Here is a 27251-nt window from a genome sequence, read left to right as displayed (position 1 = left end):
TATGCCCTCTGCCTCTGCTGCATACATTAGCCACCTCTGACCGCTGTCTTTTCCTCCCATCTGGTGCCACATAAAAAGACGCAGGACATTTCCTGAACAAGGAGACACAGCGTCCTCAGGGCTGCTGCAAACAACACAGGAAACAGCATCAGAAAGCAGGGCATGAGGGCAGAAACATGAATATGTTAAGACAGATGAAGAGGAAATAAGGGAGGTTACAAAGTGACGATAGAGATCGAGAAAAATAGAGATGGACGACCTGAAGACACACGACAGCGAGGGAGACAGGGAGGAAGATTTTGCCTGTGTTTGTTTGGCAACAGCAGGCTGAGAAGCCCCAGAGGCATGCTAATGAGAGAAAGGCTTTTCAGCAGAACTGGGAGGGAGGGGGCGTGCTGGAGTGGGGTCTTCTCACGGATACCAGACCTCAGAAAGGAGGGGGGTCAGCAGGGGAGGGGAGCCTCAGGGGTCAGGGAAGTGAACTTAGCAGGGATCCCACAACAACAAATGCTGCGCTAATCTTCAAGCTTTTCCCCCGTCCTTTAGCCCCCCGTAAAACGCCAGCAGAGAGGACGTCCTTGTGATGTGAGGAGCTGAAACTATGCAAACAGAGCAGCACAAACACCAAAGTGATGGTAAACTCTATATACAGCTGAGCTAGAAGTGGCCATGCTTATGATTTACCCATAAATTGTCCAAGAAGTCCAAGAGAAACTTCAGAAGAAGTGAACTTGATACATTAGATTAAATGAACCACACAGAGCTGAATCCAAGTAACTGAGAACAACAAAATCAAAACAGACTGAGCTCCATCTGCAGCCTCTTAAAAAAGAACGCACAACAAAATGTTTGAGTTTATTGCACATATGTAAATAGAAACTCAAAACATGTGGCTGATTGGTGTGTTTTTGCAACTTTCGTGCACTTGATGCCAAAAAAGATTGCTTTTGATTGGAAAGAGTGACAAATTTCCCAAGAATAATTTTGACTAACACGCACTTGAGATATTAATAAGATAAAGCTTTCAGAAACAGGAAGTGGTTTGGATAAAAGTTGGTGTCAAAGGAGGAAAAAAGTGCCATACTTTACATGCTATGCCGCATAGAAAGACTGCATGTATACAACTGGACATTATTGTCAGATTGTACCTAAAAAGCTGGAGTGGGCCAATGTTTGTGAAGAGTTTAATAACAAAATAATGCAAGGCCTTCTATCCTAGTGCTACAGTGCAAACTTTCTGTGACTACTCTGGCCTTCAAATGTAATAACTGCCTACAACTTTAAGTGTTTTAAGTGTCTGGAACAAACTTCCTGTTTCATGGCGAACAAAAAAACTTACAGAAACTGCATTTTCTTTTAGCTTAAGCTGACTTGAACACACTGGCAATGGTAAAAATGCTCAAACAAACAATGACCAAAACTTCAATTTTTCATATTCACATTACAAATGTGGTCATTGTTTGCTTGTTGTCTGTTATTCATCGTTTAAGTCAGCCTAAGCTCAAGTCACATCAATAAACAGTCATGTTGGGGGGTTTTTCCACATTGAAACAGGAAGTAGTTTTCAGTCTGTTTTTGAAACATTTTAATCCACTCTGCTAAGATTCATAATAATAATAATAATAATAGTTTGGAGTTATGTAGCACTTTTCACAAGACCCAGGGTCATGACTCTATGAGTGTTTTAAGTGTCTGGAACAAACTTCCTGTTTCATGGCGAAAAAAAAAAAAACTTACTGAAACTGCTTTTTCTTTTAGCTTAAGCTGACTTGAACACACTGGCAGTGGTAAAAATGCTCCAACAAACAATGACGAAAACTTCAATCTTTCATTACAATTACAAATGTGGTCATTGTTTGCTTGTTGTCTGTTGTTCATTGTTCAAGTCAGCCTAAGCTCAAGTCACACCTTAAAAAACAGTCATGGTGTGGTTTTTTCACCATGAAACAGGAAGTTGTTTTTCAGTCTGTTTTTGACACACTTTAACCCACTCTGCTAAGATTAATAATAATAATAATAATAATAATAATAATAATAATAATAATAGCTTGGACTTATATAGCCCCAGTGTGTGTAAGATGCATATGCTATGGGCCTACACAGATTTATTTTTTGCAACTCTATTCAGTTACAAACTTCAAAACTTTAAGAAAGTGCTGATGCACTGGTGTATTGGCTTAACATGGATGCTGGCCTTGTGACAATACTAGCCATGGGCAAATAATGTAGCATGGTAGCAAATGTCAGTTGTATGAAAATCATGTAATACTGCTGTCTGATTTATCAAATGAGAGATTTTTTTAGTGAGGCAGAAGAAGTCACCTGATGGACTAACCATGATCTATTTTCCCGGTCAAACACCAGAGAAAATGTGAGCAGAGTGGGAGTGTTGCATGGAAGAAGGGAAGAAAAAATATTGGTATAGGCAATAAACTAATTTATAACAATGGTATCAGCCCTAATTTTAAAATCAGTACATCTATACTTTTAAGGGTTCTTGCTAACTTTCATATCAACTATTCACCAACTATTTTGGTGTACATTAGAGATGCACTGCTGGTATTGACCAACAGCTTAGCTGATGGTCAATACCAATGTCAGTCATTTTTGTCATTACTTCTTTGGTGCAACGCTTTCACAATGCCAACACTTACTTTCATCTTTGACCAAAAACAATATAAAAGTTCTTCTGTAGATTAGCCATTAGGAGTGCTAAATGCTGGCTTTAAATGAATACAACCCAACAGATTAACATCTGCTACTGACATCAGTACATGCCCACATTATTTGCTGATGGCCAATGTCAGTCAAAAAGGCCATTACTGGTTGATACCGCCGTTAAAGGGATGTATCTGTGCTGCTCTGTCTTGCTGTTATCTATGTATCAACTTTGCAAGCTACTGGAATAGTAGTTGAGCTCTCAGCCTATTGTAACATTGATAGTTGTGAGGTACAGACACACAGCCCAAAAATGACCGTCTTAAGGCTGGTGCACACAGAGTCTGTTTTTTAAAATTGTGTTAGTGATGTGTGCACTCTGATGCCAAAACTTTGTTTATTTATTTATTTTTGTAACACATCTAATTTTTTGCTGTTTTTTTTTAGTATCCATCCATGTCATTTAAAGAGGTAACTGAGGATTCTGAACAGCATCTGCTGTTCTCTCCTTGCTCACTCGCTTGCTACCCCTTTTCTCCCCTGTGCTATGCCCATGACTCAGCATGCAAGCTTTGAGTGACTTTTTTTCAGATTACAAATCCAAAGAAATGCATCAAAAAATAACAGACTCAGGGGGTGCAGATGGCATGGTTGTTTAAGACGCGCCCCATGTACGCGGGTGGCCGGGGTTCGAATCTGGCCTATGTCTCTCCCTAACTCTCTCATCCCTGTTTCCAACTCTATCCCCTGTCCTCTTCTATCAACACAGGCAAAAAAAAAGCCCAAAAATAAATCTTTAAATAAATTAATTAATAAAGGACTCTGGCCAACAGTCTATAATTTCAGGAATCTCTTTAAACAAATCAACACCCAAATAGGTTTTTTACCCAAGATTATACCAGTGTATTCTTTAAATGCATGCTCATGACCAAATGAAGGAGAAAAGCTGTTCAAAAGTAACAGAGCTAACTTGGTCTGTAACACTAATGCATGTATCCTAGGTATTTTGAATGGGTGAATTTTAAATCATATCAGACTGCTAGCAGCAGCCAATGGAGGCATGAGGCCACAACAGGCCAATGTCCTATACTGGTCCTGGACCAGTATATAGGACCAAACAGGCTATTTAAGTGAATATATAGGTATTGGAAATGTTTTCTTGGAGAGTTAAAGAGGCTTGTTTCCTCTAAGTGGGAAGCCTGGATTACATTTTCCTCCTCTCGCTCTCTCTCTCCAGTAAATGATTCTATCTACTGTCCTAGCTTAAAAAAGTGGGTCTTATTTACCAGATTTTACAGATTTTTTTCTGTAAATATCATCCTTGTAGGAAATGAGTTTAATTGTAGCAGATAAAATACATGAGTTCAATTGTTTTTTACAAACAAAAGAAAGCCGGATGATAAAATATCCTGATTTTTTTGCTGCAGACTCAGATGATTAATTGTTGGGTGTTCACCTGTTTCACATTTCATGTAGTCAAGTGGCCAAGCCTCATGTTAAGTAATACCAAATGAATGAAGCAACAAAGGTATTGTCAGACTCATAATGAGCGTTGGACTGATTCGACCGGGCTTTAGCAGAAACGCTGTGACAGGCTGAGTGGCTGTGGGAAGACTCCTGTGAACGTAGGAGGCAGAGCCTGAGTGCTGCATGCTAAACTCCAGCATTAAGACAGCACCACTCCCCGACTCAAGGACACAGTCTGAATGGTGATGAAGCTTATACAAATGGAGGAGGCTTCATTGTGGGTCAACCTTTCACGCTGTGAGACCGGGGGCCCTGAATGCTCCTCAGTGTTCAGTCACCCGTAAAGACCTGCACCCTGATGGATTCACGCTGAGGACTGAGTTCTCAGGGATGAAGGTCTGGGCCTGAGCACCACTTAGAAAACAGAAGGAGAAGAGACACTACGCCAAAAAAAGGCAGCAAAATGAGTGCATAGAGCTGCCCATATGAGGTATAACAGCTGAGTTTGTTGAAAAGAAACCAAGCTTATCATCCAAATATCCTTGAAAACTCTCCTGCTCTCATGGAAAAAGCAGAAACATTCCCGCTCTTGTATTGGACGGTGATTTGTGGCGTATTTCAACATCAGAGACTGAGATTCTTGTAAACACGGTTGCAGCAATTGGTTGCACTCACTGAGCAGCATTCCTGCGTACTGTGGTGGCCTAGATTTTAATGCAGGACATCTTCATAGGTCAATCTGATCTCATGTTTGGTATACTGAAGCCAAGTCATTGATTGGTTTACATGAGCAGCGCACTACAAACCCATTAAACGGATCCATTCACTTGTTTGCTGACCTATTTTCCCTAAAAGTCTAGAGAGCATTTCAAATTGAGTATGACTTTACCTAACATTGAAACAAATTATTGTATGATGCATTAATATATCAAAATATATCTCATATCACCCTGTTAGATGAGATATAACTCCAAAGTTATGTTTCAGACAAACAATCCAGGCAACATGAGCCATAGAGTCCTGGTTCCTAAGCATAAAAAAAGCTCTCTCTGCAGTGGAAAATATGAATATGCTAACAGACCTCATTCATTATAGAAAAACATGTGGACAGTGAAAGAGGAAACCACAATGGGCTGACTTATAATGAGCCTTGTGCTTTCCCCTCGGCTTGGTTAAGAGCATAAGGACTTAAGGACAGTTTAAAATAAAAACTAAAGGGATTATCAGGGTTGTAAACTTAACAGCCCACAGTGCATCTTTATCAGTGACAACTGAGTCGAAGATACTGGCTGTATGCTTTTATTGTGCAAAAAGAGAAAGCTAAATATGTCTATGACAGGCATTGACATCATGTGCTGGTGACGTAGGCACTGAAGGTGCATCCCTTAGCTAACAGCTCACATTTAACCAAATGATTGAATGCCAAAGATCCCTCAGGTCAGTGTAGTCCACAATTCCATGTGTTGGTCTGAAGAGGACTCTCATATCATGGACTGTTAAGCTAAAGGTCACATATTTTATCCCTTTAAGACAAGTTTATATTGGTCTCAGAGGTCCCCAAAACATGCCTGTGAAGTTTGATGCTGAGAAAGCACTCCAGTATTGGATTTTTGCATGTCTAAAAACCCCTCAGTTTCAGTCCTGCTCAGAACGAGCTGTTTCTGTGTCTGTGACTTTAAATGTTAATGAGCTCTCTGACTCTGCCCCTCTCAGAGTGGGGTGGCCCAACCAAACCTGGGGGCGGGGCTAACCCCCCACATGACATCATGAGGGGAAATTCTGAGAACGGCTCGTTTCAGAATACATTTTCTGAAAGGTGGAGAAAGAGAGGGGGGAAGGGAGGATTTTCTGATTCTTCGGTGGATTGTTGACAGGCTAGAAAAGCCGTATTTTGAACTAGATCAAAATTGCAGTTTCAGGTGAAATTGTGTAGGGATGCGGAGAGCTGAATTGTGGAAGAACTGCTGAAAATAGCCGAAAGCCCAAAAATAGTTGTAAATACCATAAAAATAGCCTAAAATAGCATAAAATGGCATAAAAGTAGCTGAAAATGGCACACAATATCTCAAAAAAAGGATGGAAATAGCTTAAAAATAGCTCAAAGTAGCCTTAAAATAGCTGAAAATAGCATACAAATTATAAAAAATTATAAAAAGTTAGATATGAGAAAAGTCATAGCAATTGAATGACGAAGATACCGATTTTTTTTTTAAGTTTAAACAATGTCGATACAACAAAGTATGAAGGAGGAGATAGCCGGCGTGGAAGAATAATAATAAACAAAACGGTCGATGCGAATATCAATAGTGTGGATGCTCAGCATCTCCACTATTAATAATATGTGTCCTTTGATTCAGCTATCAGCAGCAGCACCGTTTTTGGGTTGTCAGTCTGTCCATCAGGGCCAGTCTTGTGAGCAAAGTATCTCAAGAACCCTGTGAGTGATCCTCTTCAAATTTAGCATAAATGTCCACTCTGACTCAGTGATAGGGTTAGAAGATTAAAGGTCATCTTGTAAATGTTTTCTCCTGCCTTTCCTCCTCTACTCTGCTTCTTATTTAACATCACTTTCGCTGCAGGGAGACACTAGTGGCTTAAGCAAAGTATGCTTAAAGGGACAATAAATCCATCTATTATCTGCTTATCCCAGGCCAGGTCTTGACGGCAGCAGCAGGCTAAGCAAGTTAGCCCAGACATCTCTCCCAGTGACATTTTCCAACTCTTCCTGGGGGATGTCCAGGGGTTCCCAGGTCAGATGAGATATACAATTCCTCCAGCGATTCCTGGGCCCACCCTGGGGTCTCCTCCTAATTGGACATGCCCGAAGACCACCACAGGGATGCGCCCAGAAGGCATCCTAATCAGATGCCTGGACCACCTTAACTGGCTCCTTTTATCTCCAAAGGTGCTGCAGTTCTACTTTAAGCTTCCTCGAGATGTCCAAGCTCCTCAGACCAGACAACTACTGAGGGCCCAAGGGGTTAGCATTGGCAGAAAGCCTATGTAACAGAGGTAAAATGGCTTCATCTTGGCTTGTAAAAAAGAACACGTCAGGTCAGGACCAGACTGAGTCTGGAATCAACACTGTTAGAGGTAGCACCAGTCTCCAGCAGAAAACAAAGTTGTTGGGTCACAATAGCTTGAACCTTGTGGGTCACCAGAAAAAGTTTGGGAAACACTGCTGCACAATGTCTACAACACTTCTGATGATGCACTGCCTGTCAATCTCAAGGTCCACTCTACCCTCACTTGTGAATGAGACCCCAATGGGACAATAAAGCATGAGATTAATTGTGATATTTAAAAATCTTTGCTCTAATTGTGGACCTTCATGAATCATGATTAATGCAAAGTATCTTGACAGCCCTGATAGCCCCATTTAAGTATCATAACAGAATTAAATATGAAAAAAAAACTTTGGCAAGAAGATAGTGAGGTTATGTTCTTGTCATCGAGGCTAGTGGGTAGCTCATTGTCTCTCACCCAGCTTAGGTTTGATTCAGATTCTGTATAAGGACCATCAAACAAGGATGTTATCCATATAGCCTATAGACGCTCTTTTCAGCCTGACAGCAGGAATCCATTGCTACCATTAAACTGCGTCTAGCAGAGACATACTTTAAGTCTCTGCGTTTCTTCCATTGTGCTATTTCCATATTGGGTTCCTCTCCTGAGAGTAATTACAAGTGTTGGACCAAACAATACCCAGAGTATTTGACTCAGCACTTCTCTAATTGCATGTTAGTGTTAGTATCGTGTTAGGTCTGGAAATGGAACAACACTCACTCAGGCCATGGTTTTTTTTTTCTCCAACAATGACTTGACAGCCCTGATTCTCAGGCAAGTCTGCAGCCGTTGTGGTTGTGTAGAGCGAGAAGCCCAGATGCTTTGTATTATCAAGGTCTCATCGCTCATGACACCTTGGAAACTACCACCATTGGCCTGGCCGAACAAAAACCAATGCGATATCGAAAAACGCAAAGTCGAAGAATTTAGTAATTTTCATCTGGAGTCAAAAGAGGAAATCAAAGCCAAACAGAAAGCTGGAACAGAAAGAAAAGAGAGAGGAAGAGAAACATCAACTTCTGCTGTATCAGAGAAACGCAAAGGTCTTTGTGTAATTGTTTGTTTTTCTTTCTGTGTGCAGTAAATATTTTAATAATGCTTCTGGTCTGGAACCAGCCTGGCTGTATTTGTGGTCTGCCATTCGTACGTGATGGAGCCAAAGAAGACGCCAAGAAGAACTGCAAGAAAACACCTCTCCATTATCCAGTTAGAATAATGCTACATAATGACCTCCTGTCTGTTCAATCCATACTGTGAGCATGAGCTGCCAAAAAGTTCAGGATAATGAAATCTCCAGCTTGCTTTGAATAGTTGCCTGTAAGACAAAAACACAGGGTCTGGACAACAGTTCTTTTATAAAATAGGCCAGAGAAAAATATTACTGTGGTTCTCTGGAATACACAATCTTCAGGAAACTTCACTGATGAAGGGAAGACAGTTATCAGGAGGGTAAAAATCGTGTTATTGGTACAATACCTCCTAACATGGCACTCCTCATCAAGGAACAAAACATCACTGACATACCGCCATACAAAAAGTTTATTATGCAACTTTCCGGGCTAATTCCAGGAACAAAACAAATGCATCCTATGGACACACCTCCTTCATCCCTCAGCTCCCCCTCCTCCTCCAGCCTCTGCACTTCTTCACCACTCCCTACCTGTTTCACCACTTGTTTTAAGTGGAGAAAATACTCAGTAAGCAGTCAATTTATCACGGACAGATTGTGTTGGTGGGTATATGATATGCAGCTGCTGATATGCTGAGTAGAGCGTGGCTAAAGTTAGCAGCTAGCTCCACCAGCCTTCACTCCCCTTTGCAGATTAAATTGTGCGTAATGGGGTAACTCACTACTTCAGTTAAGTAGTTAAACATGAGTACAGCCCTCAACAGCCAACGTAGAACTTCGTGTTTATTTTTTAATTCAAAATACTGCCATACTGCACTGTTCCGACAAGACGCTAAATGCTAAATTCTCATGTTCACATCCAGTGAATTGCTGGGGGAGAAAGCTCTGGAAGATAGGCAGCAGACATGACAGAGGCTACAGTGGCTACTAGTGGCAGGAGGCCTCATTACAGTTCTAAAAGAGCATTTGACCCTGATTTCAGACCTGTATTCTTAAAATGTTGGATAATTAGTTCAACCAACTCAAAAATCTTGCATATGCAAATTCAGCCATTTAGCCAGCCAACAGCTTGCATCCCTACTACATAGGGTTTGGCATTGGGCCAAAACCTTGTATCTCCATTTTTCATGATTTTTATTTTTTTCATAAATCAGTGCTATTGGTCACCCTTTTAATCTGTCATTCGGTTTAACCAATTTTAATGCAACTAAAAGCATTATACAAATGCTGATTATGACCATTCAGTGTTAAATTAATTGAAAAACACAGTTCTTTTTCATTCCCTGAAAAGGGGTGGTTTTGAAAATATATGGGGTTCTGGCCCGACGCCAGCAATTTGAAGGCCAATTACGCCAGGGCAACATCAATGGCTTTCCCTTTATTGAAGGCTCCTTTAAATGCAGTGGGCATATCCCAAGATTCCTTGGGTGCGTATTCAGACAGTGACATTAGTTACATAAGCTAGCTCCACTACCGTGGTTGTTAAGATTCAAAATAAAGAGGTAAAGGCGGGTATGACTTGTGATGCAAACATGGACTCTTCCGTTGATCACTGTCTTATTTCAGATTAGCCTGAGTTGTCCACAAAGGCTAGGTCCTTCAAAGGTTGCGGTCCCCAGAAGTGAGACACAGCAAAACTGCCAAGATTTTGTTGCTTTTTGAGTCCCGTTATAATGGTGTAAACACAAAGCTGAGGACAACAAACCCAGAAAAGTCAAAATCCATTCTCCTACTCCACACTCTTACGAAGGGTACACTTGATTTCAGCTAAATTATGTCACAAATGAGGCATATTTAAACTTTAAAGTTGATATTAGCTATTAGTTGATACTGCTTTCCATCAAGCAGATATAAAGTACTTTTAGCATTAGCATTGTAGCATTGCCTACCTGGTTAAAGTTCAAATGCTTATCTTTTTTTTAGCCAAAATGTGTCTTTGGAAATGTAGTAGGGAAAAAATTCACTGCTGAGGGGCTTAGTGTTCCACCTTGGTCTCCAGCTAATAGCTAGCATTTTTAATATGGTGGTGTGGTGGTGCACAGGAAATCTAAAACTACATCAAGTCATGTATTTTCTGTGAGGATTCATTGTTCACAGGAAAGCATTGATTAAAGCCACTTCAGAGGTCCATCGTGTAAATGTTATTTAGGCCTCTAAAGGTGTTCTACTTCTACTAATCTGATTTAATCCATCTTCTTTTGATACATTAACAGCGAAATGCCCATATCCTCAGATCATTTTGACACTGAGGTCCTCCAAAAGCTGTTTGAAATATATGATGGGCCATTATAGTGCATTAACAGCACATATAAATCTCACAGTCTTCCATTTGAACCATTAACATATCATGAAAGCCCACTAAGAAGAAAACACTATTGCACACAAGAGATGCAGTAATACCGTCATTTTGATACTTGTACATGTCAGACAATATTGATAACTGTTCTGATGCCACACAAACAAAAAATGACCTAAAACACCTAAAACTGGTTTGATTCCCAACCTGCACAGATGCCCCCTCTTGCAGACCACTACTGTGAGCCGCCACCTCTGACAGGCAGAAGTGACGGAATTTGCTGGTACAATGTATTTTCCGCTGTAGAAGTTACTTTTAAATCCAACTTTAATAATCTGGCAGCTACATTCATGAAATTTCCACATCGCTAAGATTACAGAAAAGCAATATTTCATTTCTGAAAGACAGGAAAAAAGGATCAGAGGTCTAATCCGGGATTAAATTATGTATAGGGCAGTTTTAGAAGTAGTTTGCTTAAACAGTGGCTTGCTTTAGCATCATTATCTTGGCAACAGCTAATGTAGCTCCACTTGCTACTATGGTAATATTACAACAAAAGCCAATGTAACTACATTAGCTTTAGCAAACATAGCTAATGCAGCTATAGTAGCTACATAGTTGACATTACTTAGCTTGGTCAATGTAGCAAATGCTAACATAGCAATGTCAGCTATGTGGCTAAATTACCTAAGTTAGCCTTAGCAAATGTAGCACAAGCTAATGTAGCTTTGTTGCCTCTAGCTTTAGCTACATAAGCTGAGTAACTATTTTAAGTTTAAATGAGTTTGAGATTTTCAAAACTATGAAAGTGTAGTTATCAGCAATGTTACCTATGTAGCTTACATAGCTAACATAGCTTTGTTACCTTTAGCTTTAGCTGTTAGCTGAGTAGGTATTTGAGATTTTCAAAACTATGAAAAGTGTAGTTATCAGCAATGTTACCTATGAAGCTTACATAGCTAACATAGCTTGTTACCTGTAGCTTTAGCTATGTTAGCTGAGTTGCTTTTTTAAGTGAAAATGAGTTTAAAATTTTAAAAACTATAAAAAGTGTACAGTTATCAGCAAAGTTACCTATGTAGCTTATAAAGCTAACATAGCTTTGTTACCTTTAGCTTTAGCTATGTTAGCTGAGTTGCTATTTTAAGTGAAAATGAGTTTGAGATTTTCAAAACTATGATAATTGTACAGTTGTCAGCAATGTTACCTACAGTATGTAGTTTACATAGCTAATGTAGCTTTGTTACTTTTAGCTTTAGCTATGCTAGCTGAGTAGCTATTTGAGATTTTCAAAACTATGATAACTGTATATTTGTCAGCAATGTTACCTACAGTATGTAGCTTACATAGCTAACATGGCACTTACATAGCTAATATAGCTTTGTTAGCTTTAGCCTAAGCTACGTTAGCTGTGTAAGAGTGTTTTCATGGAAGACAACCTTTTCCTGTTTAGTTTTCTTTGTTAAATGTTTTGTAATCAGGTTTTGCTGGTCAGGTTTTTGACTTTTAACTTCTTTCTCCTGACCCTTGGCTTGACCCTAAACCTAACCCTAACCAGGACTTTAATCCAGTTTTACTTTGAAAGTTTTGGCATGTATTTCTGTCCCAAGAAAAATAGTGTCTCACAGTAGTGGTCTGCAATAGGGCGCATCTGAGAGCTGAGGTCTGCAGACAAACTGTCCTGGCTGCCCCCTCCTATTTGCTTTCAGTTTCCTGAATATTTTCTGTTGCTTTCAGCTCACCCTGACTTCATACAGAAAATACACTAGGGGGCTGACAGGAAAATATTGGAGTGGTTCAAAAACTTGCGCTCATCAATTTCCTGAATTCCTGAAAAAAATCAGGAAATTCCCAGGAGTTTTGAGGCTGTGTGAAGAGGTTTTATGTAAAATAGGAATCTACTTTTGCAGGGCAGAAGGTTATAAACAAATATATATACTGATGAGGATCTCCACAACTCAAACATTCTCACACTCTTGCTGCCTAAATGAAAAATATGATAATTATCGCTGTACAGTCCTTCGCTCTGTTTGTCCACAGTCCACAGGCATGTAAACACAATAGAGACATAATGAAGCACAGACACATGGAGACATCAGACGAGACTCCAGCTAATCTTGGGGTTGCTTCCCATGAAGACCAGCCCCCATCCTCCTCAATGTCTCCCCCAGCTGCCAGGTTTCTTTCCCTGGGTCGCCCCTGACGCTCCTATTGTCCTTCTCCTCCTTCTCATGCTGCCAACCTCTCACCCCCTGACCTAAAGACTTCACCCTTTTTCAACAACCACCTCCCCCCGTCTCACCCCTCACTGGAAGGAGTAGATACCCTCTTCTCTTAGCCCCAGCCAGCCAGACCCCTCTGTGTCAGGATTCATTGACAGCACTATGACAACAGAGCAGAGGATACAGGGATCGCTTTAATGCCATTGTTCCACAAGTTCCTCCTCTTGTGTTTCAGTCCTGTGGATCCTGGAAGAAAGGGGTGTCTGCAAGAACCTGAACCTGACACCACCAACCCCTGCAGAGATGTTTTCTTCCACAGAAATAAACAGAGAAAACTAAAAGTTAAACAATATGTGGCAAATAAAGCTCATTTTTGCTCTGTTTAAACTCCAGGGATGTGAATGCAAACGGTCAGAGTTTTCACCCTGACTTTATTTGGACATAATCTTGCCAGTCCCCAAGCAAAAATCTCCATGGGAGACTGTGGTGAGCTGATGTGAACAAATGTCAGTGGAAAGTCAGTCAAATTGACTGCAACTGTGACTGCTGATCATTAATGAATGATCATTAACTTTAGTAGTGGCAGCTGAAATTTGGGAATAAAAGCAGGTCTCACAAATCAGAGATATTCCTGTGAGCCTTGGACTGTGGGTAGTGTACAAATAAACCCAATTTTCCTTAAAAACCAGGTTGACCACACACAGGCTTGTGTCTTCTACAGGAGCATACGTCATTGTTTCACACTCAGGTAGCTTGTGGTAAGTCTACCTGTGATGAACATGACAAAAATCCACAAAAGCAGCATGGACTGAATGATGATTTAGATAACACTGGCAGTAGTAAGGATGGAAACAAACACACAAGATTTCATAAATAAAATTGGATTAAACTTCTAGGTAGGTTTACAGTTTTGGCTCAGGCAGAAATGGGCAACTTTGGTTACGTGGAGGGCCACATAATTTTTATTATCAATACCAGAGGGCCAAATTATTAGAAACTGCATGATTCTCCCCATTTAACAATTAAAATTTCTTTTAATTTGACCAAAGTAACAGACATACAGCTCTTATAATGCCAACACAAATACTAATACTTAAATTAATCAGTTTAACACTTGAAACTGTTTTTAAAATGCAAGTAACCTAAAACTTAATGGCCATTTGAGTATATTCAATTTCCATATCTGTTTTTTTAAACAAATGCAGTCAATGTTTGTATTTTCATATGTTCATGGCAGATTTTATTAAGTTTTTCCTCAATTTTTACAATTAAATTAACCTGAAGGCCGTATTGAGTGAGAAGGAGGGCCGCATGTGGGCCACCAGTTGCCCACCACAGGGCTACAGAATAGGTTAGGACAAAAAAAGTGAAAATTTAAAAAAACGTAACCAGCAAAATCTGATTATAAAACATTTAATAAAGCCGAGTAAACAGTCTGTTTAAAGAAATAAAGCTCTTCCTCCACGAAAACACTCTAAAGCTAAAGCTAACAAAGCTATATAAGCTTGTGTTACGTTTGCTTAAGATAACATAGCTATGTTAGCTTACAAAGCTAAATCTAAGGTAGCTGTATTTACTTACATTGTAACTTTAATTAGCTATTGCAAATAGAGTAGCTATGTTAACTTTAGCTATGTTGCCACTCTATCTTAATTAGCTAGTTAAGTTGTAACATTAATAAGCTAGTTTAGAGAAGCTATGTTAGCTTTGGCTACAGAGCTCATTTATTTACAGTAGCTAGTTAATGTAACTATATAAGTTGACACAGCTACATGACTGAAGCTTGAGCAGCTATGTTAACTGAAGTAGTAACATGAGCAAGCTAGTGCAGAATAGCAAGGTTAGCCTTTAGCTACATAGCTAAAATTAACGCAACTGTGTTAACTTGCATAGTAACATTAACTAGCAAGTGTAGATAGAGTATTTGCTTTAGCTTTTGCTATGTAGCCAAAAATAACGTGGAAAAAGTGGGCCTATATTTGTACAAAACATTGTACTCCCCACCAGTCAGTGCTGGGCCAGGCATTTGATAGGCTACCAGAAGCGAGAGCCCGCTTGGGACCCGCCTCCCTAACTAACCAGGTAAGTGGGGAAAAAAAACAATCAGAGTAGCGGTATTACACCTTTGGCTGAGGTCTCCCTCTTGTTCTGCACCTCAAACAGAAGATGGTGCTAAATGTCTTATTGTGTGCTCTCAAACGGAACTGCTACTTGGTAGCCGAGATTTTCAGGTGTTATCTCAAGAAAACACTTCACCAGCCACGTCCAGCCACACCGGGAATATAGCAGTGGCGTAAAGTGCTGCAGTGCTTCGTGTCTGGCCACTGCCACTGTTAGTTTGTAATAAATAATGGAGGGCAATAGTTTGTATGTGCGTTGGATGGCACAGGTGTGTTTAGGGAAAAGGGCATGGACAGCTTGTGTTTAAAACAGGAAAATCGAAGGATGCTGCCCCTGAAATGAGACACAGCTACCACATCAGATTGTGTCAGGATTTCAAGAGTGAAATTAGCTTTAAATAAAATAAAAAGCTCATCTGTACGCTCTGGTGTTTACTCCACCTTTGTTGACCTCTGCCAGAGTGGGTCAATCCATTATTTTATTGCTTCTCGCATTGATGGGCAAATTTCCAACAGCACATACTGTAATGACATTTTGTCCATCAACCGGGACATCACGGAGCATCTAGTGTGCAAAGTAGAACCCATTTATGGCACCATTCAGTCACTGCAGTCGCTTCATCATTATTAGCGTCTAAACATTTACACAGTCAGGAATGCATTCAGTGCACACACCATCATTCAGATGACACTGATGTTTGTGTGGATGGAAAAACTCGATGCAAACTGTATACAGGACTCACATACAAACACTGCCCATTAATTTTTAGGACTGAAAAGTGCATTTATTTTTCCAGGATTTAGTGTTCCCATGTCTGGACCGCTTCATGTCCTACCACTAAATAGCAGAAAATTTTAGTCTTACGAGTTATTGATAGAAATAAGCTCACTAAATCTGCCCAGCAACAACAAACGCACAGCTAAACTAAGTCTCACATATTTATGAGCTTTCACTCACAGCTCGGCACATTCCTTCCCTGCATATCTTTTCCATTTACAGCTGTGGTCGCTCTATTGTTTCGTATTGTTTTCCCATAGAGCAGGGGTCAAAAGCTAAGATGACTTGTGAGACCTCTCAGTGGTGTAGCTGTAATATTAACACCACTAACATATCTCTGCTCCGGTCTGCGTGTGGTTATGGGGTAATGTGTTTTTCAGACAGAAACATCTGGGATTTCCTCTCCCCTGAAGCTGCTGGAAGCAGGTATTTTCTCCTTTCCTCTTATGAAAACCTGAAAATTGTTGACCCAGTGACCTTAAAAAAGGTTTACAAATGTGAAAAAACAGCCTAAATGAGTCTGTTATGTGGGCATATTTCCTTCCACTATTTGGTCAAAGTAAACCCACCTTCTTAAATCCCCAATAAGTCAGTCTGTGAAGGAAACAGCCGCCCCAAAACACCTCCCTCAGCTATTGGGTTTCCTGCAGCTGTCGCTTTATTAAAGCGCAGCTATGCAGATTTTCATCTGCTTGGCAGAAGTGCCTCTTCCTGCCGATCAAGCCTTTCTCTGGAGGATAATAAGCAGACAATGAAAACTCTCACTTGGAAAGCTTTTTTCTTGGGCAGGAAAATCATTCCCTATCTGAGGGGAGAGAGAGAGTTTGTGTCCGGTGGCCTCTAGCTCTGTTTTCAGTGTCACATGCAGCACCACATCATGAACGCAGAAGAGTCATGTGCATTTCCTGAACCATCTTAAATAAGCAACACAACACACTGTGGAGAAATACGTATCACATAATCCTGAGCATAAAGGCAAAGAAAAAGTCATACACGGCTGTTCCTTTAAACTCCTGCTTAATTCATCCCAAGCGGAGCATTTGGCCGTGGCCGAATGGTCTCAGGCTGTCTGGCAGGGCTCTTCATATGGGGAACATTTCTCACTGGTGTGCAGGGGTACCCCAGATGCTTTTGTCTTATGGTTGTTTAGCAGCTGCGGGGACAAAGAGCTATCTGTGGAGGGTTGAATACACTCAGCTGGCACACAGCCAACAGCTCAATCCTGCAGACTCCCACCGATGAAAAGCAGACTAATGCATTCTGCTCTCACTCCTCACTCATGATCTTACAGAGAAATTAGCCGGGGACCCTGTTAGGGATTCTCATTTTAACACGAGCACTGTTCACACCCAAACTGTGGTCACAATAAGATTCTGAATATTTCTCCTCATGCAAATATTAGACTCAATATCTGCACCTGTGCACTTCCTTCATAACATCTAAGCTGGCAGGTCCTGTTGCATCATGTCTTTTAACACAGAGCCTTAATTTGGGTTCCACCACTTGCAAAATAATTCATGCAAAAAATTTTTACTTGAATCCAAGAGGCAAAGCCTTAAGCTAAGGAAGGACCTAGCAGCAACTTCTAAGGAGTTCTGTCTGCTAGCGTTTCAGCCAAACTCAGACCCTGAAAAATGAAGGAAATATGGAAAGGCAAAAAAGGCATTTCCTTGAGTTTCCATCTGAGATTGGCTGAAAAATTCTCTGGCAATCTGATCACTGCCTCATAACCTCCTCAGGTTGCACTCACAGTATAAACTAGATCAAAATTGCAATTTCAGCTGAAATTTGAGTGGGGATGCTGAGAGTTGAATTGTGGAAGAACTACTGTACATAGCCAAAAGCACAAAAATAGCTGAAAACAGCATAAAAAATAGCATAAAATGGCATAAAAGTAGCTAAAAAACGGTATTCAACAGCTAAAAAAGGATAAAAATAGCTGAAAGTAGCCTTAAAATAGCTGAAAATAGCATAGAAATTGCTGAAAATAGCCTAAAATTGCTGAAAATGGCATTCAATGGCTGAGAAAGCATAGAAATAGCATTAAAAAAACATGAAAATAGCTATATTTTCAAAATTATACAAGTTAGAAATGAGAAAAGTCATAGCAGTCGAATAAAGAAGAAACTGAATATTTTAAAAGTTTAAACAGTGTTGATACGACAAAGTATGAAGGAGGAGATAGCCGGCGCGGAAGAAGAAGAATAAACAAAATGGCAGGCACTAATATCAATAGTGTGGATGCTCAGCATCCCCACTAATAAATGTGGCATGAACATTAGTTAGTTGGCAAAAGGTGACAGCTGCATAAAAGAAGATAGCAGGATGATTTCTGACTGTAGTGAAGAGAAGTTTAGAGATGAAGGATGTATCTGCAGTGAACGTGACACCTAAACTGCAGTAAATCAATAAATGAATTCTGGGCTAAACACTTTGCAACAAATTATACAGCATGATGTTGAATTATGATTGTCTAGGGATGTATATGTTCATTCACAATTGCTGTATCCTGATATCACTGGAAACATTAAAATTTGTATCTCATTGCATTGTCTACAGTACATATCACCTGTATGCATCATATTGTCTGTAACGTAATGCATCCTATCATAACATATCATACTGTATCACATCAAATCATATCCTATATATCATATTGTATTGTATCATGGGGTATTATTTTGTTTCTTATCTTCAATTTCCTATGGTATTTTCTATTTCCTATAAAACCATTTTTCTTGTGTCTTATTGTATTGTGTCATTTATCATATTTTATATTGTTGGTATTGTAATATATCATATTGTATATTGTATCATATATTGGCCCTGGCGACCAGTCCAGGGTGTACCTAGCCTCTCACCTGATGACATGTGGGATAGGCCCCTCGTAACAACAAATGTGATGGATGGTATTGCATATCGTCCATCCATCCATTTTCTATACCGCTTATGTCGTTAGAGGTCGTGGAGAGCTGGAGCCCATCCCAGCTGTTATATATAGAGACAGACAACCAGGCGCGCTCACATTCACACCTACGGCCAATTTTAGAGTCACCAATTAACCTTATGAGCATGTTTTTTTGTGGTAGGAGGACGCCGGAGTACCCGGAGAGAACCCACGCATGCACGGGGAGAACATGCAAACTCCGCACAGAAGGACCCTGACTGGGAAGCGAACCAGGGACCTTCAGGAGTAAGGCAACAGTGCTAAACCCTTTTCCATCGTGCAGCCCATTGCATCGTATCTTACTGATGATCACTGACATATTGTTTTGTATATGGTAGCTTATTATATGATATCATATACTGTATTGTATTGTAACACAGATGCACCAGTTGTGAAAATTTAGGGCCTATACAAATATTGATGTTTCAAACAACAATTTAGCCAATTACTGATAACAATATTAATGTGTTTCAAAATATTTTTGGGTGTAAAACTCCCACTATGCTAACATGTTTGACCATAGGAACAGATCGTTTCATATCATATCATATCTTTAATTCAGATATACTAGACAAAAATTGGTAACCAGTGTTTGTTTAGGCCATATTATTTGCCAAACACCTCTGTTTTTACCCCACAGAGGCCCATTTTCAGGAGGGTTTTATAAATGAAGCAATCAAATATGATGTTTATTATCAAAAGCAATGTGTCACTTTTTTACTGGGTCTTGAGTGGGGGGGTATTCAAGGGAAAAAAGTCACCACTGCCGTATTGAATCTAACTCTAACATATAATATCATTTTGTTTGTATCCCCTTGTACCATATTGTCCATCATGAGTTAACCTGCAAATTCAACTGTGACCTTGGCTTTCCACCAGTGCGTCTCTTCCCTGGCCCCGATCCCGACCATCACAATGCAGTATTCTAAGCCAGCGCTGTCCTCTCTGTCCCAGGCATCAATTTTGTGTGGCACAACCAAACTGTGTGATGACCGCATTGTGATCTCTATTTACTTGCTTACCCAAACCTAGTGAGGAGAAATAGGTCACTCTGGGAAACAGTATCGACTGTCGAATCAATGTTCCCCGCTCATGTGCGGCATTTTGTGGTGCTGTAGTGAAAAAGGTCATACAGTAGATTACAGTAGATAGCACAAAATCCTGCAGTGAGGACTGAATGCCTGTTGAATCAGTGAGTGAGCATTGCTTTCCCCAACCTTTTATTGCCCCACTGGCCTTCTGGAACAATCATGCGACTGTGAACAAAACACTGTTACAGATGGCAAATATTCCCTCAGCACTCAGTGTACATGCATTGATGTCAACACATTGTAAAAGTGAAAAAAGTAGAGCTCATTATGCATGAATGTGGCAGTTTAACCTTGAAAATGGTGGGTGTTTTTCTCAAGTCCTGCAGATACGATAAAGGCCAGATTGTATCTCTTACATACCAGACTTTCTGAGCTTGTGGTCTTTGCATATAGGGTATTTTCAGATATTTAAATGTCATCCCTTTTCTAACACACTTGCATCCCCTCTGTTCATCTGTGAATGGGCTTTTAGTAACAGTGGTGGCCCAAGGCACATGCTTGAACAAGCATCCGCGCTCAGGAACTTCTATTCCGATCATTTCATGTCACAATACTCAATGGTCCTCTTTGTTGTCTGAGGAGTTATTAAGCTGAACAAATTAACATGAGTGCTCTGGCAGACCTGCAGAGAATGAGTGACAAAAAGATTAGGAAGGCAGAAGAAAGAAGCGAGGATGATGAAGATGAGGGAGTTTCAGAGGGAGTGCAGGAAGCAAAGCAAGAAATGAATGCAGTCTTGATTGGAGGACAAAAAAAGGGGGTCGTTTTTTCCTAGCAGCATGGCTGCAAGAAGATCCGTAAGGGCCTCATCCGCCGCCGTGACCAAAGACGCTCAGTCAAATCATCTGCCAAATGGAAAGAAGCCCAGAAATCATGTAACTCTGACAGCAACTACCTCATTATAGGGGGATATTCTCTGTAATTAATGATCACAATCCCAAAGACGAGAAGCAATTTAGGAGTTATTGATGGTGACATAAAAATGTGGGATCCGTTCTCAGAGGTTAGCGCTTGCTTTATTTGGACTGAGCCACATTGTGAGAGTCAGAGGCATCTTTTGGAGCTTTGATTCAAACAAACAAACACACAACAGAAAAATCCTCTGGCTGCCGTGACTCATTTTTACATTCCTGGGTTTTTCTCGTCCCCACTTGGACACAGATGTATTCGCATGACCCGCTGTTTCCCTCCGAGGATAACATTGCCATGAGTCAACGAAAAAGCAGGGGGAAAGTTGTCACACTGTCGGTTATATCTCTGTCATTAGCTGACAAGTTGTTGATTCCACAAGTGTATAAAAAAAAAAAAAAACACCTCCGCTGGCACGGCGTTAGCAGCCAGGGGTCTTTCCTCCCCCTCAGACTCAGGATGCGAGGTCACAGCACACGCACTCCCCCGCATGTGTGTGCTGTGACAGCGATCCCTGCTGAAGTGAGAGCGAGAATCGGACACTCTCCAGACATCCGTGTTCAGATAAAAGAGGAACGAAGTGCAAAAACAGTCAACATGTCAGACACTTCACAGGCACGCATGTAAAAATCATTACAGAGGACAAAATCCAAGCTTCTAGCAGTTTATCGTGAAGTCAAGACACTGTTTTACCACCTCCTATAGCAGCAGGATGTTTCATTTAAGGCCCATTTAAACTGTCATATTTATCTGACTCTCTTTCAAGAATCACTCAAAAACAATGATGTAACATTGGATCTGATTTGCTGCTTTCATGGCCTTTTCTACAAGACTAGCAGGCCTGCCCACAGAACTGGACGGATCCCTGAAAAACCCAGAGAATAGGCCCTCTTCAGCTGTGATTTATTGGTGATGTCAGTGCATGTGTGTTGGATCATTAGCATTGGTGCTAGCGTCCTGGCTAACAGTTACCTCATTTGAGCTGGAAGGTGTGCCAAGCTATTACTGGGTTCTGATGTAGAAATTACTTATTCGTGACACTTTTTAAACTCTTTCTCATTACTGTTTCCACCTTTTTTTGCCACATTCGACCAGTTTTTGCCTCTTTTAACCCATTTTTGCAACTTTCAACCCCCTTTCACTACTTAAGCCATCCATTTTGCAACATTTTTTCCATTTTAATCCATTTATGACACCTTTACCTCTGTAACTGATGCCGCTTCTAACCAATTTTTGCCATTCTTTCCTCAGTTTTGATGCCTGTGAGCCATTTTCACCATCTTTTCAACCCATTTTTGCCACATTAGCCCACTTTTGACCAATCTACAACTTTCTTCCTTTTTTTGGCTACTTTTAACCCCTTTAAATACTTAAGAAACCCATTTTTGCCACTTTTGTCTCTGTAACCCATTTTTGCCTCGTTTTGCCCACTTTTTTTAGCCACTTTTCACCATTGCTTCCGTCCATTTTTGACCGATTTTTGCTACTTTCAACCTATTTTTGCAACTTTAAACTCTCACTTCTTTTGCCATTGTTGCCAATTTTGACACATTTTGTCCATTTTTGCCTCTGTTACCCATTGTTGCCATTTCCAACCAATTTTTGTCATTTTTTTGCCAGTTTTGACAATTTTATCCCATTTTTTGCCTCATTTGAACCACTTTTCATCACTGTTTTTTGCCACATTAGACACGTTTAGACCAATTTTGCCAATTTTAACCTAGTTTTTGTTACTTTTTAACCTTTTTGAAAACTTAAGCCACCCATTTTTGACACTTTTTGATCGCTTTTCACATCTAACCATCCATTTTTTACCCTTTTGCATTTTTTAACCCATTTTGGGATTTTTTTTAATGCACTACAAGTCATTTTTCATCATTGCTTCCATCCATTTTTGCCAGTTTATCCACTTTTGACCTATTTATTGCAATGTTTAACTCCTTTACATACATAAGCCAACCATTTTTGACAATTCTTTCAATTTTTTGCCCTAATTTTTTCACTTACATTTTTGAATTTAACCACCCATTTAACCCTTTTTTTCCTTTATTAACACATTTTTGCTACTATGTAACCACCTTTCCCTCCAAATATTGTCACTTTGAAGACATTTTTTGACAATTTTCACCATTTTCCCTCTCTTTTTTGCAATTATTTATCATGTTTCCCTCTAATTTATTTCAATTCCTTCAACTTTAATCTCAGGAACCCTGACATTTGTGCGCATCATGGCTAGTCTGGCATTCAAATGTGCCAAATTCACACTGTAAACATTACCAAAACAAGATATTTCTGTTTTAAGAGAAGGGGTTTACATTTTGGAAAAGGTTATATTTATCTAAATAAAATTCCATTTTTGTTTCTTTGATAAGAGTAGGTATTATTCCAGTTAAATGAAGAATGATAACTTTACAATGGACCATGATTTTCCTCACCTCCATGGGCCCCCAGCTTGGCTGGGCCCCAGAAAGCTCTCCCCTTCATCCCCCCCTTATGGGCAGCCTTGAAGACCACCAAACTGAATACAAAACACTCCCGCTACAGCAGGCTCAAGATTTTCCATGAGGAAAAGCAATCATTTTCTTTTTTTTCTTCCTTTTGCCATCAGGATCTGGCTGAAGAACAACAACAGACACTGTGTTCACAGTCGTGTCCATCTGATTAGCTGAATCTCCAGTCATGGGACATTTTTTTAATGCTAAGCACATAATTCAATTGTGCCTGCAAAAATAAGAAAAAAAAAGTCTCATTTTCCAGACTGTATCAGACGTGGTGCTTCTTAACTGTTTTTCCATGTGTCTTAGAGCACTGCCAGCAGGTTTAGTAAAAAATGAATGCTAATGTTTGACAGATTCCTCCTCAATAGCTCGAGGGTGACAATCTGCATTAGAGATTATCAAGCTTCGGATGTAGCATGTCGCACTTTTCCTTGCCAGAGCAATCATCACATGCAAAGAGCTGCAGCCAACATTTCCCCTTCATATGTTTGGCTCGGTGTTAATGTAAAACTCCACATTTTTCTCCCTTGTGTTTGCTTATCAAGAGGGCTCATGGGTAATTGTTAGACTAAAACCAAGAAATCTAACAAGATATTTGTAGAAAATGACTCGCTGTCGCCTCAGCTCAAGCCAAGTTTTCCTCCCACGTCCGTCAAAGAGGCCAGCGCTGTTAAAGAGTTCATGAAAACAACAGAAAAAAATATGTGGAAAACATATGGCTGCTCTGCAGAGGTGAAGGGCAAGGTAAAATCAGATCAGACGCTGAGGGAAAACACTGCTTTGTAACAGAACATCAAAATACTAGAGGTACATTTGCAAAACACAGCAGGACGCATGCAAAAAAGAGGCCTTTAAGGATCTTTGAATATTAATTTGCCTTATAAAGTGGACAATGCACAAAGCTGGATTGCCCTGCAGACAAATATCCTCTGAGACTGTGAATGAGGGTCTGTAGGGGACGGTTCACAGGGTATCTGCTCTGATACTTACAATTCAGTGAACTCCTCTCTCTCTCTTTCTACATTAAGAGCCACTGAAGTCACACAAAGGAGCAGCTCCAAATTAGGAGCACAAAGACGCCTCTGTGCGAAGCTTCAGAGCGAATTAATGAGCATTGATACACATTCGCACACACTGTTCTTCCCTGGCCTCAGCTGCTCCATCACAAACAGCACAACTTAAGAAATCAACTCACTAAAAACTCAAATGGCACAGTTTACACTTGTTTTCCTGCAGAATTCAAAGTCCAGGGAGTGAAAATGGAGTGTGTATCATCCCATCTGCCGCACAGTTTATCACTGTTTTAAAGTTGAGCACCCCTCTCCCACCCATGCACACATGTGCAACACTTGGGACTAATTATTCAGTCTCAGATAGCAATTACAAGCTCTGGCATAGCATGCAGGGTACAGCAATGGAGCATCTGACTAATGCAATGTGCTGCTTGTCAGTGGTTTCCAGTAACTTTTAGTCATCCTCCACCAGGAAAAACAACCTTTCACCTCCATGACAACCACTCAAAAACAGCCTGATCAATCACTGCTGATCAATAGGGGCTGATAATGATAATGAGCTGTCAGTTCATTACAGTGGTTGAGCTCCAGAGCAGAGATATGAGAGACAGTGGAGAGAGGCACTAGTTGATCTGGTCTTAACACCTCCGCACACTCACTGAGTGACTGCAGGAATCCTGATAGACGTAATCTCTCTAATCGCTTTCTTCAGCAGCCTGCTAATACCCTTTCTCATGGATCCGGGTCAGGCAAACAGCCCCTCTTCTGCAGCACGAGCTCAGACTCACTTTACGTCTCGCTAACGTGAAAACAATCGGCGCGCGCCCACAAAGTTGAAGCGAGAAAAACAAAAGTATTGAAAGCGTGCTGTCATCACCACGGTGCTGAGTAAAGACTGACAGGAGGATTCTTAAAGCCACACGTACCCATTTTTTTGGAAGTTTCCCCAAAGTTTCCGAAGATCCTCGATCAGCTGGAAGTTGAGCCCCGGCTGCTCCACTGATGCTGAGTCCTGGGATGATCACACTGACCGCCTGGCTGCTAACACACAGCAACGCCGCGTCCCTTTGGAGACAGCCCGTGTGACGTCACCGCGGAGGGGGATTACTGATGGGAGGACGGAGCTGGATTGGGCTGCCCCACCTCAACCCTCCTCCCTCATCAGGAAGTTTCACTGGTCACTCAACGCATCACTTGATCCTGTATCTAAAGTTAACCTTAAGGCTCCTGAGGGGAGTTTTAACTAAAAATGAAGAAGAGTGAAAATAAATCCTATCAGTTTGTATGATCTACAAAAGAAGAGGAAACGATCAGGATTAAGATCATCTCTATCCCTACATGATTATTATTGAGGTGTTTAACCACTATCACAGGGTAGATGTGAGCAGGGCCAACCCACAGAGTTGGCTAGGCCCCTGAAACCCCCTGACACCCCCCTCCCCCCCAGCTGTACTTCATCCATGATGTCAGTGTTTGAACCAAATTTTAACCTATTTTTGCAACTTTAAACTCTCACTTCTTTTGCCATTGTTGCCAGTTTTGACACCTTTTGTCCATTTTTGCCTCTTTTACCCATTGTTGCATTTCCAACCAATTTTTGCCATTTTTTCACCAGTTTTGACAATTTCATCCCATTTTTTGCCTCATTTGACCCACTTTTCATCACTGTTTTTGCCACATCAGACACGTTCAGACCAATTTTGCCAATTTAAACCTATTTAGTTATTTTTTAACCTTTTTAAATACTTAAGCCACCCATTTTTGACACCTTTTGACCGCCTTTCACATCTAACTGTCCATTTTTGATTTTGGGTTGTTTAACGGACTCTGAGTCACTTTTCACCATTGCTTCCACCCATTTTCACCAGTTTATCCACTTTTGACCTATTTATTGCAATGTTTAACCCCTTTAAATACATAAGCCGACCATTTTTGACGATTCTTTCAATTTTTTGCCCTAATTTCTTCCACTTATATTTTTGAATTTTTAACCATTTATCACTATTTTCCCATCCATTTAACCATTTTTCCTTTCTAACCCCATTTTTGCCACTAGATAACCACTTTTTCCACCAAATATTGTCATTTTTGAAGACATTTTTGACAATTTTCACCTTTTACCCTTTTTTTTTGCAATTATTTCTAATGTTTTTAACCATTTTTTTCTTATTGAAACCCATTTTAGCCATTTTTGCCCATTTTTGTCACTTCTTGGCCAGTTATTGCCAGGTTTAACCCAATTTCTTGTTGTATTCCACCTTTTTTCATCCATTTTTACTGCTTTTTTAAAAAACATATTTCCTGCATCTTTTTGACTTTTTAACCCATTTTTGCTTATTTTAATTATTTCACCCTTTGTTGCCCATTTTTGCTTATTTTGCATTCCTATCTCCACCTTTAACCCATGTTGCTGCATTTTTCACATTTTTGCTACTTATTTTTACCCAAACCCTTTTTTCCCTAATTTAATCCTATTTTAGCCAATTTGCCCATTTTTGTCACTTTATAGCCCCTTGCTTCCCTTTTAGTTTAAACTTCTTTTTGCCACTTTTTTCCTAATTTAAACCCATTTTTGCTACCCCCCCCCCCCCAGTTTACTTTTGCCTCTCTTTATTGCAATTTTTTTTTTACCAATTTTTGCCACTTTTTGTCACTTTAAGGCCATTTTTGATCCAACTTTGAACCTTTTTTCTGCTATTTGCCTATTTCTGCCACTTTTTAATTTACATTTTTGCCACTTTTATGCCACTGCTATGCCTATTTTGATATTATTTAGGTAATTATTTATCACCTTAAACTAATTTTTGCCCATTTTTCCACTCTTGCCATTTGTCCATTTTTGCCACTTAAAGCCATTTTTTTCTGCGTTTGGCCTGTTTCTGCCCATTTTTGCCTCCTCTTATTGCCACTAAAAACACTTCTGCTACTTTTTGCCCACTTTTGCCACTTTTACCCCACTTTGAACTTATTTTTGTCCATTATGCCCTTTCACATCTTCCATCACTTCTTTGCTATTTTCACTTCTTGTCTGCCCTCTTCTGCTTGGTTTTCTGTGCA

At 40.2% G+C, this 27251-nt stretch overlaps 1 protein-coding gene across 1 annotated transcript in view; it reads right to left on the bottom strand.

Annotated features, from left to right (window-relative positions):
• gpm6bb (glycoprotein M6Bb) overlaps positions 1-25250 on the bottom strand; it is a 57503-nt gene extending 32253 nt beyond the window's left edge. The window contains exon 1 of the mRNA XM_041806761.1: positions 25121-25250. Coding sequence (XP_041662695.1) covers positions 25121-25124 — 4 coding nt within the window. The 5' untranslated portion in view covers positions 25125-25250. The remainder of the gene's footprint in view (positions 1-25120) is intronic.
• Between the last annotated feature and the right edge of the window lie 2001 nt (positions 25251-27251).

The sequence above is a fragment of the Cheilinus undulatus genome, linkage group 15, assembly GCF_018320785.1.
Source record: "Cheilinus undulatus linkage group 15, ASM1832078v1, whole genome shotgun sequence".
Lineage (NCBI taxonomy): Eukaryota > Metazoa > Chordata > Actinopteri > Labriformes > Labridae > Cheilinus > Cheilinus undulatus.
This window is presented reverse-complemented; position numbering and strand designations above follow the sequence as displayed.